The following is a 15918-nucleotide window of genomic DNA, read 5'->3' as shown; positions in this document are numbered from 1 at the left end:
TGGGGTTGTTTTTCAATCAGGACTGGTACCAGTGACAGACCACCACAGGACACTTCCTCTGTGAGGGTGTTTGGCTTTGGTTTTATAGGAACATGGGAAAAATAAATAAGCTCTAAAGACATCACATCACCTTTCTATCCCGGCTGAAACAGTGCTTTCACTGGCTCTATTTACTGGTTCACAGCTTTACATAGTCAGGCAGGCCCTGGAAAACCAACATCTATTGAAAGACAGTCCAACTAGCAGGTCTTTTGAGATAAGACTGTTGTAGATGAAATGGTGAGCGTTCTGTACAAGGGACTTGTTTTCTTTGTGCAAGGCGTCTCATCAGCACCCATCTGTGTCGGACATTTGTAATCTGGTTGTCCCTTCATTCTCTTGCTCGTTTTCCACTGCCAAACAGGCTGGAGCCATCAACACTACTCAATGAGTTTAACTCTTTCCCGAGTTACACCGAGTCTATTTTGCATGTGAATATGAGAGAGGGAGAGAGAAAGAGAGAGGGAGAGAGAGACAACAACAAAAACAAAAAGTTCAAGGATGAGAAGAGAAAGGTCCACCCATGTTATTACTCTTCCCAGGCCGCTCTGGTTCAGAGGGGTTGGGTTAAATGCAGAAGACTGACTAGGTACCCCCTTTCCCTCCCCCAGAAAGACACCCCGTTCCATCTGAAACCAGATCCTATACCGCCTCTTGTTGGGTCTACTTGGGAATGACATCTATTATGCAGTGAAATAACTCATCTGTGCAACACATAATGATCTGGACAAATAAAGAAGTGTTCTCATCTGTGTTGAACTGTACTTACCATGGAAAAACCATTCCAACAATGAAACTCCAGATTCATTTGTAGACAGCGCCGCATTCCAAAAATAGTGACCAGTAGTTTTATTATGTAGCAAACACACAGTAACGGTCAAAAGTTTGGACACACTGACTCATTCCAGGGTTTTTCTTTATTTCGATTATTTTCTGCATTGTAGAATAATAGTGAAGACATCAGAACTATGAAATAACACATATCAAATCATGTGGTAACCAAAAAAGTGTTAAACAAATCCAAATAGATTTGATTTCTTCAAAGTAGCCACCCTTTGCCTTGATGACAGCTTTGCACACTCTTGCCATTCTCTCAACCAGCTTCATGAGGTTGTCACCTCGAATGCATTTCAATTAACAGGTGTGCCATGTTAAAAGTTAACTTGTGGAATTTCTTCCCAAATCAGTTGTGTTTTGACAAGGTATGGGTGGTATAGGTATATAGAAAATAGTTTTTTTTAAATAAAGAAAAACCCTTGAATGAGTAGGTGTGTCCAAAAGTTTGACTGGTACTGTATGTAATAAATGACAGTCATACAATGAAACTCACAGAAGAAAAAAAATCCATAAATTGGGTTTACAGAGTGGGACAGTTTTATTTTATTCTTCATCTCAAGATAACAATAGAGACACATACAGAGTGGTCACTGACAGGACAGAAAATGAAGATACATGAATTAAAGACACACGGGTCCTCATGATGACAGAGACACCTGGACTTTATGTTTTGTCCCACCTCGTCGACCACATCAACTGAAATCAAAAAATAGTTCAAAAGAAGAAATTGCAAAGATCAGACGTTGTTTTTGTTGTTGTTGTACATTCACACTGTGGCCTTTAGTTCAACTGGCTCACCATGTCGCTTGTCCGTGGAAGCTCCACCAACAGCAGGTTGGAGGTTTGATTCAATAGTTTTGAGGATCACTCTCCTCCTTATGCTGGGATCATGGAGCAGAGATTGGTTTACTGTAGTTCACTGCATCATGAACCATGATGGAAATATTTAAACATGTGCCAATATGAAACTATATATTTAATATGTTCATGTGGCCTTATTGGTCTTTCATTAGGCAATTGGTCAGCCTGGTTTCATGTATTTTATGTATGAATACAGCAGGTAGCCTAGTAGTTAAGAGCACTGGGCCAGTAACCGAAAGGTTGTTTGTTCGAATCCGAGCCAACAAAGTGAAAAATCAGTCAATGTGCCCTAAATTCTCCTGCAAGTCACTCTGGATAATGTATTAAGAGAGCGAGGAAACTTAACAGTTTTGAGCTTCTCAACTGCAGCTGTATTTCAGAACTGAGAATTGCGCACCATATTTCAGAAGGTACTAACCACTGGGAACGACGCAACACCCACTCATCCAAAATCACACCTTCGCTCACAGCAGACAGAGACACAGACAAGCCACCCCCCCCACCCACACACACACCATAAGAATGACATACACTTTATCACAATGCATTCAGAAGACTGCTACAAGGATAACATCCCGGCCCTCATAACAGCTCGTTACGGCTGCAGACAGCCGCTGTAGGAAAAGTGTGTGTAGTTTTGTATTAAAAGAATAGCCATATTCATCAGGCCTGATATTCAGGAGAGTTGTTTTGGTTGAAAGTCGCTATGTACAAGATCCTATCTGAAAGGCTTAAAAACAACTAGTACATAGAGCTCCGTTTCTTAGTACTAATTCCTTTTCATCAGGAATGTGTATATTCTCCCACAAAGCAGGTGTATTATTAACATGAAACTGAAACAAAAATGATTTTTTTTTTACATAAAAAAAATAAATAAAAATAAATAAAGGCTGAGATAATTCCAGCAGACAGTCATGATGTGAGTTCTCTCTGTTTCACTGTACTCTGAACCTGGCCTGGTCCCCGATCGGTTTGCGCTTTTGCCAACTCCATTGTCAATCTAAACATTGAGCAGAAACAGACTGGCACCAGCCTTCTCTGAACCCACACACATAAAACCCAACACAACCAGGCCTGTTCAGCATAAGGTGAGAGACTCCTATTCTCAGGCAAAGAAACCAAGACGAAGAGGTACTGTCACTGTTAACCAATAACCCTGAAACACATCACTGTCAGTCACTGTAGCCAGGTGCATCGTGGAACAAATTACACCTTTCACTTCATTTTAGAGACAAGACCATTTTTACTTTGTGTTAAAACAAGCCAATTCACCCATGGTACATTCCGTCAGGTACAAACGTCCAACTTCAAATAACGACTAGCAACCTTAAACAGGTATTAAGCCTATGGAGAGGCGTTGAAGTGAAGAACGGGACCAGGGATGCATCTCAATACTCTAAAGGGACTTCCTCGGCTCAACTCATCGTCTTGACCTGAAATGATCTGGACAGAGAGGACGTGTGAAAGCAATATGGTGGATGGATGCCTCTTTTAACCAGTCTAGGTCTTTCATATCTGTGTGAATGTAGGAAAGGTGAAAAGGGGGGGAGGAAGCAACAGTAGACTACTAGTATGCACCCTATAGCTACAGTACAGTACATGGCACTAAACTAAAGGCTGAGCTGAAACCTCCACATCCAACAGGGAGGAAATGGCTAGATTCATATTCGGGGAGTGAATAATCAGAGAAAACCCACTGGAAACAAAATATACAAGTTGGATATTGTGTGCTTTACATCCTTTCTGTGTTCTATGAGATGTTTTTAAAGAGCATACTGCTGCTTTTAGCATTGAATTGTTGTATTGCATCTTTTTTTTTTGTGGTTATGTTCAAAGACAAGACATGAAAAGAAAACCTAAACACTAAGAGTCAAATATGGCCTTATAAACATGTTATACGAGATGGCAAGTACTGTAGCATTCATCACAATTCATGGACATGTGTTTTCGTGAGATACATGTCAGACGGAGAAGCGTGTGAATGTCAATGCATGCTAATGTGAGGTGACATAGGAATAGCCAATTCAAAATGGTGCTAAGTAACATTAGGGATAGCTAGCTAAAGTGTCTGGTTGCAATAGTTACACTTTACTTGATCTCTCCATCTGACCTCTCCAACTCATCAGTTGCCATCAGCAGACATGACTGTTTGACATAACTTATGTCACTGTTATGACAGTGTCATGTAGGACTTTCCAAAGGAGGGATCAAGTAAAATGTTGCAAACTGATGTTGGTGAGAATATGTACAACTCAAAGCAGGGTCCAAATCTACCCCAAATAACACGGTATCAAATCTTATATTACATTGTTTTTGCATTTAGAATTGGAACAGACTTGGACTGTGATATGAGAAAAGCGGTTTGAAAAGCAGCACTAAGGTGAACATGTTTGCTTAAGACCGTCACATCGGTTTACTTATTGTCAAGGATATCGAACCTGCGTGAAACTTTATTGATTTATGTTGCATCAACATGGAAAAATGTTCTGTAATGTCATATATATATATATGACATCTCAGTTTCGCTAACTTGTGAGCTGACCTATGTATTGAACGTATATATATCCTTCAGATTGTAGTGGAATGCTTTTCCTTTCAGTTTGGTTAAACATGCAAGAGAAAGGAGAAATGACTGTGTCCAATAAATCTCAACAAATAATTGGTCAGAGCTGATCACCTCATCAGGTTAAGAGCCAAAATGGCCACCACGTTGCTATGGGAACAGCTGTGAAGCGACAGGTTAGTCGACAGAATGAGTGAGTGTCTGTGTGAGTAGTTTTAACTTTGAATGATAGGCTAACATGATTAATTTGAGCAAGTGAAAATATATTACCTCATTGACCAAAATCTCATCCAATCAGACCCACACTGTACAATTATAGTATATATATATAACAAAATAAACAACAGTCAATGCAAACAATAACTACTCAGTGGCTGACTGTCAAGAGTCAACATTATCCGGCCTGAAGTACACGGTGTAAAAAATGCATACCAAAACAATTCAAACAGTGCAAATCATAATTTTTCACACTCTTTACAAGAACAGAATCAGATAGGGGGGGACAGGTGTTTTTAAAGAGTAAAATGTAGGGATCTCAGATAGCAAAAAAAAGGAAGGAAGGAAATAAAAAAAAGGAAGGTGAGCTGAAGATGACAGGACAGCCCCTTCTCTTAGCCTCTACTCATTCCATGTACGCAGATCCGAGAAGATTGGATATTTAGAAGCATTGTGGTGATGGCTCCATATTCGGCCATATTGCTCACACCTATCCAATCCTCTCAGATCTGTGTATACCAAGAGGGTAGGAGTGAAACGAAGGGACTAGAAATAGAACCAGAGCGATGAGAGAAGGGAGGAGCAGAGGGAAAGGAGGGGGAGAGGAGAGAGCAGATGAGAAGGAGGGGTACGGTTGGTCTTGGAGTTGTGGTCCTGCAGGGGAGAGGGGGGGGGGGGTCATCCAGTAAGTTGAGGCCTCATGTTGTTGTCCTCCTGGTTCTGGAATGCTGGATCAGCCACTGTAGTGTGATATCTGCCAGAAGATAAAAACACAAATTGTTTTGTTTGTTTCAATTACTCCCAACGACACAAAAAGTATAAAAAGGTATAGTTATCAGGCCATTATTATGGAATTACATAACATTAAAAAGGGAAACTATTTAAAAAGGGAAACCCAACCCCTCGGAATCATTTAACCCAACCCCTCGGAATCATTTAACCCAACCCCCCGGAATCATTTAACCCAACCCCCCGGAATCATTTAACCCAACCCCCCGGAATCATTTAACCCAACCCCCGGAATCATTTAACCCAACCCCCGGAATCATTTAACCCAACCCCCCGGAATCATTTAACCCAACCCCCCGGAATCATTTAACCCAACCCTCCGGAATCATTTAACCCAACCCCCGGAATCATTTAACCCAACCCCCCGGAATCATTTAACCCAACCCCTCGGAATCATTTAACCATTTGTTTTCTTACCAATGTTGTCTTTTTCCTTGCAGGAGATTGAGTAACAGCAGATCTCTCTGTCCTGGATGGCTGACAGGTTCCTGTGTGAGGGCAATGTTAAAGAATGTTAGAGAACATTTAAATTACCCAGACAAAGACACACACTGACAGACACACATAAGACACACACACACAGACAGACAGACAGGCGCACAGACAGGCGCACAGACAGGCGCACACAGACAGGCGCACACAGACAGGCGCACACAGACAGGCGCACACAGACAGAGACCCACACAGTAGATTGTGAAAATCATGCTAAAGGAAAAGACAGAGCTCCCATACTCACATCCTTTCAATCAGCTCCTTCTCATCCAAGGCACCCGTAATATCTCTTTTGTTCCCCAAAACCAGTACCTGAGAGTCAATGGAAATGACATGAGTGATTTTGCCTGTGCCAACGCACCTGCTTTGAGGCTTTTATTCTGCAAACCCAATGCCATTTAACAATAGAATCCACAGGCTTTATAACACTGTTACTAGAGCTGTGTAGTTCACTTGGAGCTGTGAACTACATTTCACAGGCTAACACTGTAACACAGTAACTAGACCTCATTCCAAATAACAGTTGGAAGCCAATATCTGCTAGTGGAGAAACAAAGGCAGCTAAAGAGAATTGGTGTGAGTGGGGGAATAGCTAGCTCGTGTCAGAAAAACGTTATCCATCTTCCCTCTCTCATTTAAAATGGCTGACAGCCACACTCCCCACGGCTTTAAATAAACATGTCCTTACCCCAGTCAGCAGCATGTGTGATGTGACTCGTGTCATCCATCCCTGTGTTCTAGGCCCCTATCGTCACGTCTATGAGAGCAGTAATGTGTTTAAAGATGACCCGGCACTAACAATACTCTGAGAATCACTTGCCATCCTGTCTGGATCTCACTGCACTGCCCAGGTCTGCTAATGGTCCCCACCCCAGTCAATACACGTCCGGCCCCAGACAGAGACACACAATCCCCTCCCTCTGTCCTTCCCCCACCTCCATGCCTCACTCCCTCCTTCCCCCGCCTCCATCCCTCCCTACCTCCAGCACTGCTACGGCACTAGCCTTGGAGATGCTAGTAAATCTGCAATGCTCAACCACCACCCAGTTGTTTGCTCTGTCCATTCGTCGCTCTCCCCTGTCTCTCTTAAACCTCTACTCTTTCTCTTCCTCTCCTACCCCCGCCCCTTGACTTGTGTACAGCTCAGGTCAAGGTGAGCCTCTGCCGCCCAATACCTCCATACTCCACGACACCTACACTCATCTCGACCTCTTCAGTAACATCGACACACCGATACCAATATCAGATTTTTGTAAACGGCTGTACTCACTGGGATCCCCTGTAGCTGGGGTTTGTCTAGGAGGTTGTGTAGTTCATTCTTCGAGGCCTCAATCTTCTCTGGGTCTGCAGCGTCGACCATGTAACTGAGAGAGGAGAGAGAGAGATTCAGCATTACGTATTACTGCATGAGCACGTGAAAGGTAAAAAGGGTACATGGAGCTCTGATGAGGGTGTGTGTGTGTGTGTGTGTGTACTCACACAATGGCACTGACTCCTCTGCAGTATCTCTCCCACATGCTCCGGAATCGAGGCTGACCCCCGATATCCCACAGCTGGGGAACAATGGAACGTAAGCGTACAAAACACACACACGCGTGGACTCGCTCTCAGTCTCACGTAACCTGACGCGTAATACACACTATCAGCATGAGCACCAAGGACAAGTCCAGCTCATCATCAAAACATTGCCTGTGTTCTCGTCATCAGGTCTGACCTTAATGGTGACGTTGCCCTTGGTGATCTTCCTCATGTTGAAGCCCACTGTAGGGATCATGTCCTCACTGAACTGTCCTGACTGGAGGGGGCAGACGGAGAGAGCGACCGTTAGACACGCAGTACCGTTCAGCAGACACATTCATCATTATTATGAGCCATATTGGACGATGATGCGTAACTCTGAGACATGACCGCAAGTCACCTGATCCCAACAGCCAGCAGCCCTTTCATCACACTCCCCCAGGCTACGTCATATCAGATGCATCCTGGGAGGTGTGTATGCAGAAGAGTAAACAGGGTTCCTGTACCGAACACACTCAGGTCTCAGGTCTCAGTGCACAGTGGATAGTGGATAGGCCTATGTACTTTGTTTCTCACCTGAAAGCAAGGTGGTAGCGTGTTTCATGAAGCAGGATCAATGAGTTATCTAGCCACCTTTGGATACAACGAAATAGGCCTCACTTTCTATTTTATACTAAAGGGAAGCTAACATTATCAAATGAGGTAGTAATACCAATGATTCTGTCACGAGGTCTTTCTATAAAGAGGGGAAAAATACATACATACATACATACATACATGCATACATGCATACATACATGCATACATGCATACATGCATACATACATGTTTCTGATGGGGTACGACAGTTGAACAAAGCTTATGAGGCATTTATAAGTTATATTCTTCAAGAATCAATGAGTACATATCATTCGTTTACAATTCCAAAAATGGATGTAGCAACTGCAGATTGCCCCTTTTTAAGGTTAGGAATGGGGAGGGAAAGTGGATGTTTGATCTGTACCTAGGAGAAACTCCACCTCGGAGCTGACATTTCTGACGAGTCATTAAATCTGCAGAATGCTGACACCAGAGCTCAGCCTAGACAACACAACTTTCAGGAAAATGTCATGAGTTCAGCTGAAAACATACCCAGTGGTAGTGTCATGTTAATCTCCAGGTCTAAAATCAGTTTACAAATATAAACCCAATAGTGAAAACATGAGTAAAATGCATTCTCCATTTGAGGTGTTGCAGGTTAACTCAAGAAGAAAGCCTTCATCTTGTACTGTCAGAGTGCTGCTCCTGTACTCTCTCCGACGAACAACCTTTTCGAGTTGAGAGCAAGACAGGAAGCAGAGGGAACGGCTGCCCATTAAATCAACAACTTAAAGAGCATCCACTGCGGATGTCCTTGTGCCATCATTACAAAAACAAGCTTATTCCACACCACCACCTGATGCACTTTGTTCATGAAGTCAGTTCGGTTGAGGCAAGGTCAAATAAAGTATTCTAAGTAAAAGTAGGACACAAGGCCACAAAGCCATCTCTCTACTTGACATCAATATTACACTTTCACTCTATAGGGTCCTGAGACTAGTGTAATTTCCGTCGTCCCGGGGGCGAGGTGTTGACCTGATCATGCTGTAGAGGTGTCTCAGACAAGACTAATGCAACCTGGAACTATATTTCAGCCAGACGGACACATTACTAGCAAAGACCTGTTCGGCCAAGGGAATAAGTCTCTCACAGACTTTCAGAGGCAGGCAGGGGGTTCATACACTTGTGTGTAGGCCTATCTGAACTGTGTGTAGCCCGTTTGTGTAGTTCAAATAAGAAAGAGCCCCACGATCAATTGGGATCAATGGACGCAAATGTGGCGAGCGTTGCCTGGTGCGTATTTCCTAATGCAAATGCTGCGTATGTCCCAATGCAAAGATTGTGAGCTCAAAGTTCACATGGAATCAATCAAAACTGAGATTTTGACCAAAATCCCTAAGATTAAGATGTAAACTTCCATAACAGTCCAAATGAAATGATAACAAAACTACAGAAATCACTTTTTCCAAAGGGCAAACATTCCTGGATATAGAAACCCCAAACAGGGAGCCTATGTAAAAAGGTCAATAGGATTTGCCTACAGCCAAGCCTACTGTTTTGATCATGGAGTGACTTCATATCAACTTGGGAGGAAATAAGCGAGGCCTTTGTTCCTCCTTCATAACCACTGAACAACATCTGACCTAAATAGTGGAGAGGATCCCGGAGCAGGTAGCCTAGTGGTTAGAGCGCTGGGCCAGTAACGGAAAGATCGCTAGATTGAAGCCCTGAGGTGACAAGGTAAAAATATGTCCTTCTGCCCATGAACAAGGCAGTTAAACCACTGTTCCAAGGCTGTCATTGTAAATAAGAATTTGATCTTAACTGACTTGCCTAGTTAAAAAATAAAAATCTAAAAAATCTCTCAGTGGATGCCAGAGCAGCCCTTTGATATCTATCAGGAGAAAACTGTCAAGGAGGGCCATTGTCCTCACAACATTGTATCAACGTCACATGGAACTCATTGTTAAGTCAGATGCCATTTAAGCATAATGTCACTCCCTGTCTAGAGATGATGATATAATTGGGGTCCTGAGTTTTTCCCTGACTGCATGACCTGACCCGGAAAGGAATTAGGCCTCGAGGTTGTCCTGGTCAGGTCACATGGACTAAGGGCCCTAGCTATAATAGATTGCATTTAGCTCTGTCGGTCCGTCTGCTATATGGGGGGGGGGGGGGTGTATCTCGCCTAATTTATCCCATCTTATATGAAAACATATTTGTACATAAATCAAATTTGATTAGTTACGTACACATATTCTGCAGATGTTATTGCAGGTGCAGTGGAAATACTGATGTGACACAAATCCAAAAAAGAAAATTAAGACATTTCAGAACCGGCAATGTCAGAGTCCGGGAATAAATCTATATGTATATGATGGTGTGTATAGACATGATGGACAGTATATGGATAGAAAAGGTGTGATCAGCAGCTACAGCTGAAGTCGGAAGTTTACGTGCACTGAGGTTGGAGTCATTAAAACTTGTTTTTCAACCACTCCGCAAATGTATTTTGCCGTGAAGCACGGGGGTGGCAGCATCATGTTGTGGGGTTGCGATGCTGCAGGAGGGACTGGTGCACTTCACAAAATTGATGGCATCATGAAGAAGCAAAATCATGTGGATATATTGAAGCAACATCTCATGGCAAACTGGCTTAAGGACAACAAAGTCAAGGTGTTGGAGTGGCCATCACAAAGCCCTGACCTCAGTCCTATAGAACATTTGTGGGCGGAACTGAAAAAGCGTGTGCGAGCAAAGAGGCCTACAAACCTGACTCAGTTACACCAGCTCTGTCAGGAGGAATGGGCCAAAATTCACCCAACTTTCTGTGGGAAGCTTGTGGAAGGCAACCCGAAACATTTGACCTAAGTTAAACAATTTAAAGGCAATGCTACCAAATACTAATTGAGTGTATGTAAACTCTACTATTATTCTGACATTTCAAATTCTTAAAATAAAAAGTGGTGATCCTAACTGACCTAAGACAGGGAATTTTTACTAGGATTAAATGTCAGGAATTGTGAAATGTATTAGGCTAAGGTGTATGTAAACTTCCGACATCAACTGTATATAGGATGAGCTTCGACTAGAATACAGTATGTCCATATGAAGTGGGTAAAACAGTATGTAAACATTATTAGTGACCAGTGTTCAATGACTATGTACTGTACATAAGGCAACAGTCTCTAAGGTGCAGGGTAGAGTACCGGGTGGTAGCCGGCTAGTAACAGTGACTAAGTTCAGGGCAGGGTACTGGGCAGAGGCCGGCTAGTGGTGACTAACAGACTGATGGCCTGGAGATAGAGATTGAAAAACAGTTTCTTCGGTCCCAGCTGTCTCCGCCTTCTAGATGGTAGCGGTGTGAACAGGTCGTGGCTCAGGTGGCTGTAGATGCCTTCCTGTGACACCGGGTGCTGTAGATGTCTTAGAGGGCAGGCAGCGTGCCCCAGGTACTGCGTTGGGCTGACTGCACCACCCTCTGGAGAGCCCTACAGGATGCTCTCAATGGTACATCGGTAGAAGTTTGTGAGGGTCTTAGTGCCTTCTTCACCGCACTGTCTGTGAGGATGGTCCCATTTTAGGTTGTCCATGATGTGCACGCAGAGGAACATGAAGCGCTTCATCCTCTCCACTGCGGCCCCGTTGATGTGGATGGGGGCGTGCTCTCTCTGTTGTCTCCCGAAGTCTATGATCAGCTCCTTTGTTTTGTTGACGTTGAGGGAGATGTTACTTATTTTTCCCGACACCACTCTGCCAGGGCCCTCACCTCCTCCCTGTAGGCCGTCTCGTCGTTGTTGGTAACCAGGCCTACCACTGCTGTTGTCTGCGAACTTGGTGAATGAGTTGGAGACGTGCATGGCCACGCTTTCTTGGGTACAGTAACAACGGTGGACACCTTGAAGCAAGTGGAGAAAACAGACGGGGATAGGGAGAGATTGGATAGGTCAATAAACACTCCAGCCAGCTGGACTGCACATGCTCTGAGGACGCGGCTAGGGATGCAACCTGGGTCGGCAGCCTTGCGAATGTTATCACGTTTAAATGTCTTACTCACGTCGCCCACGGAGAACGTGAGCTCAAAGTCTTTGTGAGCGGTGGTGGCACTGTGTTTTCCTCGAAGTGGGCGAAGGTGTTTAGCTTGTCCGGGAGCAAGGCCTTGGTGTCCAAGACGTGGCTGGTATTCCCTTTATAATCTGTGATTTTCTGGAGTCTCTGCCCCATATGTCTTGCGTCTTAGACATTGAATTGCAAATACACTTTGTCCCTGCACTAATGTTTTGTCTGTTTGATTGTCTTACGGAGGTCATAGCAGCTCGGTTTGTACACGTCCATGTTCCCAGTCACCTTGCCATGGTTAAATGTGGTGGTTTGTGCTTTCAGTTTTGCGCGAATGCTGCCATCTATGCACAGTTTTTGGTTTGGATAAGTTCTAATCGTCACAGTGGGAATAACATTCCTCTATGCACTTCCTGATGAACCCAGTCACCAAGTCAGTGTATACAAAAATTATATTCTTTGAGGCAACCCAGAAAATATCCCAGTTTGTGTGATCAAAACAATCTAGAAGCATAGATTCTGATTGAGCAGACTAAAGATTTCTGTCTATAGGAGGGGAGGGGCCGAATGCATATACACGGCCGTGACGATGACTGAAGATAATTATCTCGGGAGGTAATGCGGTCTGCATTTGATGGTAAGGTATTCCAGATTGGGAGAAAAGAAATAGACTTGAGTTCCTGTACGTTACCACAATCACACCATGAGTAGTTAATCATGAAATATATACCTCCAACTCTCTTATCCCCAGATAGTTCTTTCTTCCTGTCCGCATGATGTAGGGGGAACCCTGTTGGCTCTATGGACAGGGACAGTATATCCGGAGAGCCATGATTCCGTAAAACAAAGTATGTCTCGGATGTCTCTCCTGAAGGAGATCCTCGCCCGGAGGTCGGCTATTTTATTGTCCAGGGACTGAATATTAGCGAGTAATACACTCAGAAGCGGTGGATGGTATGTGCGCATCCTGAGTCAGACTTAAAGCCCACTCCATATTCGTCTTTTCCATCAACGGCGTCTTTGAGCAGCCCCTGGGATGAGAGAAATTCCCTCAGGGGTACAAACAAAAGATCCAATTCAGGAAAGTCGAAATGCTGGTGAGTGACTGCCGATCTAATATACAAAAGTTATTTTGGGCTGTACGTAATAATGCAAGAAAAATTCTGCACCAATAATGTAAGAAATAACACCCAAAAAATAAATTCTGCAAAGTTGGCGAGGCGCTAGGAACAGGGCGACCATGTCTGTCGGCGCCATCTTGTTACATAGCCTATAACCTAGCCTACAGATCTGTACTTGGATTCTTAGTACGAGTGGGATATGGCTTCAATGCTTTCACAACAACCTGGACATAGAAATGTAATATCTAGAACTGATATGATTCCCTCTGTCTGCTCTATACATTACATCTCTATCTGAAAGTGTCATCCCAAAAAGTTAGAAAACTACACCATTAAAAATACACTTCCCTACTAAGTGATCATACTGCAGTCACCCATAACCTGTGCATACTGATCAGAGCATGGCTGAGTTAGACTCTGGGCCTTCAGTTGTGCAATAAAAGCAGACAGATAAAAGGACACTTAACTGCCACTTACTGGGTACTGTTATGAGACAGACAGGACACAAAACTGCCAGATGGGAGGATCTGACAAACAAGGATGAGTCACTAAGTCACCATCTTCCCAAGTCCCTGTCTAGCACTCAGTGGGGAGCCAGGGCCAGAGCTGACAGCCTTCTGATTCTCACTCCTCCAATAAGACAGGACAACCCCACTCACTGCCACCTGTGGCAGCTCAACAGATACACCACAAGGATCAGGAAGTTGGGAATTGGACGGTCTGTGAAACCAGACGGATATGGCCCCGGACAGTGAGTTTGAGAGCCCTGAGCTAAGTGGGCCTGGGGGATGGGCACAGGGCCGGGAATGGGTTGAGTATGGGGCAGAAAATGGGGATGTGATGGTGCTGGGGAAATCGGCTGAGGCTGGATTTGGAGCTGTGAATGGGGCAGCGGAATGAGCTGAGGCTGGGGCTGGGTAATTTTCTGTGGCTAGCTGAGCCTGGGGATGGGCTGGAGCAGGGGATGAGGATTGGGCTCAGGATGGGTAGGAGCAAGGGCAGGGTCTGAGGCAGGGTCAAGGGCCAAGCAAGGGCAGGGTCTGAGGCAGGGCCTGGGTAGATTCATAAGGCTGATTACTGTATATCCGTGCAGCGAACATTCATGTAAGCTCGCAAGATCAGGCAGCTTGCTAGGCTAGGGGACGTAGATGGGGCTGGGAGATTGGGCTCAGCTGGAGCAGGCAGATGCAAGGAGGTAAATTCCAGGTTTAATGTATGCGCTCTGTAAAACAGGTGAATTTATACACATGACATTCTTCTGCACAGCCTGGTTTTGTGTGTGTTCACAGAGGGGATACTCATCGGCACTGGTAGAGGAGTGAACACACACCTACAGTATTAACACAAATTCAAATAAAGATAGGCTATTCATGTCCTCTTCATACAAAAAATACCTGTAGAATGTCCAAACCATTATACACCCATCGACATACCACACTGCAAGGATATCACTACAATCACACACTGGCTGGTGAGAGGCTTAGAGGCTTGATACAGTGTTGCAATGGAGCAGGTGAAAGGGTTGTTGTTGTTGCCACAAAGTAGAAGCATATAAGGAGTGGGTGATACAATGAATATAGTCAGCGTGGAGGCCTATATCGAATGTACAGCCCAACTGTGACCTACTGGCTGTATGTCAGAGAGATACACTATTTTAGGGCCTGGTGTAGCCTGCAGTGTGTAAAAGTACTTCAACCAATGTAGGCCTATGCCTTGGTCATTTCTGGTCCTAGTCTTGGCCTTTTCTAGTTCCTTGTCATGGAAGCAGTATCAGCATCCTAATCCAAGACCTTGGTTTGGACATTCCTGGGCGGATTTAGCCCCAGCACATTTTACTGCACATAATTATCTAGGTTGTGTGTAACATATACACTCTCTGGTGTACAATGAAATAACCGTGCACCATTTCAAGGTTGTAGATGCAGTCTCCATCCTTCAATAAATCATATAGGCCAATTAATATAGCATATCGTTCTATTCAATTACATCTAGACATTATTCACACACACACAGTCTATTTGTTTCTAGCCAGGACGAAAAGGTCCGGATTACGAATAATGCTGCGACACTGTACCAATTGAAAGGAGGAGCGGCGGTTCAATCACGAGACCGCTACTTTGTGCAAAGGTCTGTTCCCATCGTAATCGGTGCACACACACAGACGGAGCGAGTAAACTGAGAAATTACCGCTATTACGTTGACGAAGGTGGTTTTCCCCGAATACTGCAGACCGACCAGTGTCAACTCCATCTCCTCCTTCCAAAATAGCTGTTTAAACCAGTCCAACAGCTTGTTAAAAAGGGCTATCATCTTGAGAGTGTGGCTATGGTAGCAAAATATCAACTGACTGGATGTCTTCGCCGCCGCCGCTATCAGATGGGAGGAATGCGAAGATGTGACCCGTTTCAGTCCTCAATGGTCGCAATATAAACGGCGATGTTTTTGATTAGACGCCTTACAGAATGTTAATTGTTTTTAAAGCCTCTTATTTTCTTGCGGTCATTATTGCTTTTTCCCCCTTCGTTCCTTCCTAATCGGGTGGGGTTTTAGATCCATGCACAGCTGATCCACGAAACAAAGCGCGGAAAGGAGCAAGTATGAGTAGCTGCAGTTGCGATCACTGAGGTATAAAACTGATTCACTCTGGAAAGTGCGCCCTCTACCGGTTGATAAGATATATTACACTAAATATAACATTTTGTGGCCAGGCAGATTCGTCTATTTAATTATTTTATACATGCAAAACAAATACTGCCAATACAAGACAAACAATAGTAATAATATACGTTAGTTTTAATCCATACAATTGTACTAATTATATTATATTTAAACATCAATCTTGAG

At 44.0% G+C, this 15918-nt stretch overlaps 1 protein-coding gene across 1 annotated transcript; it reads right to left on the bottom strand.

The window, feature by feature from the left end:
• Positions 1-1390: 1390 nt before the first annotated feature.
• Positions 1391-15865, bottom strand: LOC135539724 (ADP-ribosylation factor-like protein 8A). The gene is made up of 7 exons (XM_064965790.1): positions 15262-15865; positions 7512-7592; positions 7277-7350; positions 7068-7161; positions 6042-6109; positions 5723-5793; positions 1391-5270 (listed from the first exon to the last, which is right to left on the bottom strand). Exons 1-7 carry the CDS (start codon positions 15382-15384, stop codon positions 5215-5217), a joined length of 567 nt encoding a protein of 188 aa, XP_064821862.1. The 5' UTR covers positions 15385-15865; the 3' UTR covers positions 1391-5214.
• Between the last annotated feature and the right edge of the window lie 53 nt (positions 15866-15918).

The sequence above is a fragment of the Oncorhynchus masou genome, chromosome 5, assembly GCF_036934945.1.
Source record: "Oncorhynchus masou masou isolate Uvic2021 chromosome 5, UVic_Omas_1.1, whole genome shotgun sequence".
NCBI classification, from domain to species: Eukaryota; Metazoa; Chordata; class Actinopteri; order Salmoniformes; family Salmonidae; genus Oncorhynchus; species Oncorhynchus masou.
The sequence above is the reverse complement of the archived record's forward strand: the minus strand, read 5'-3'. Positions and strand labels throughout refer to the sequence as shown.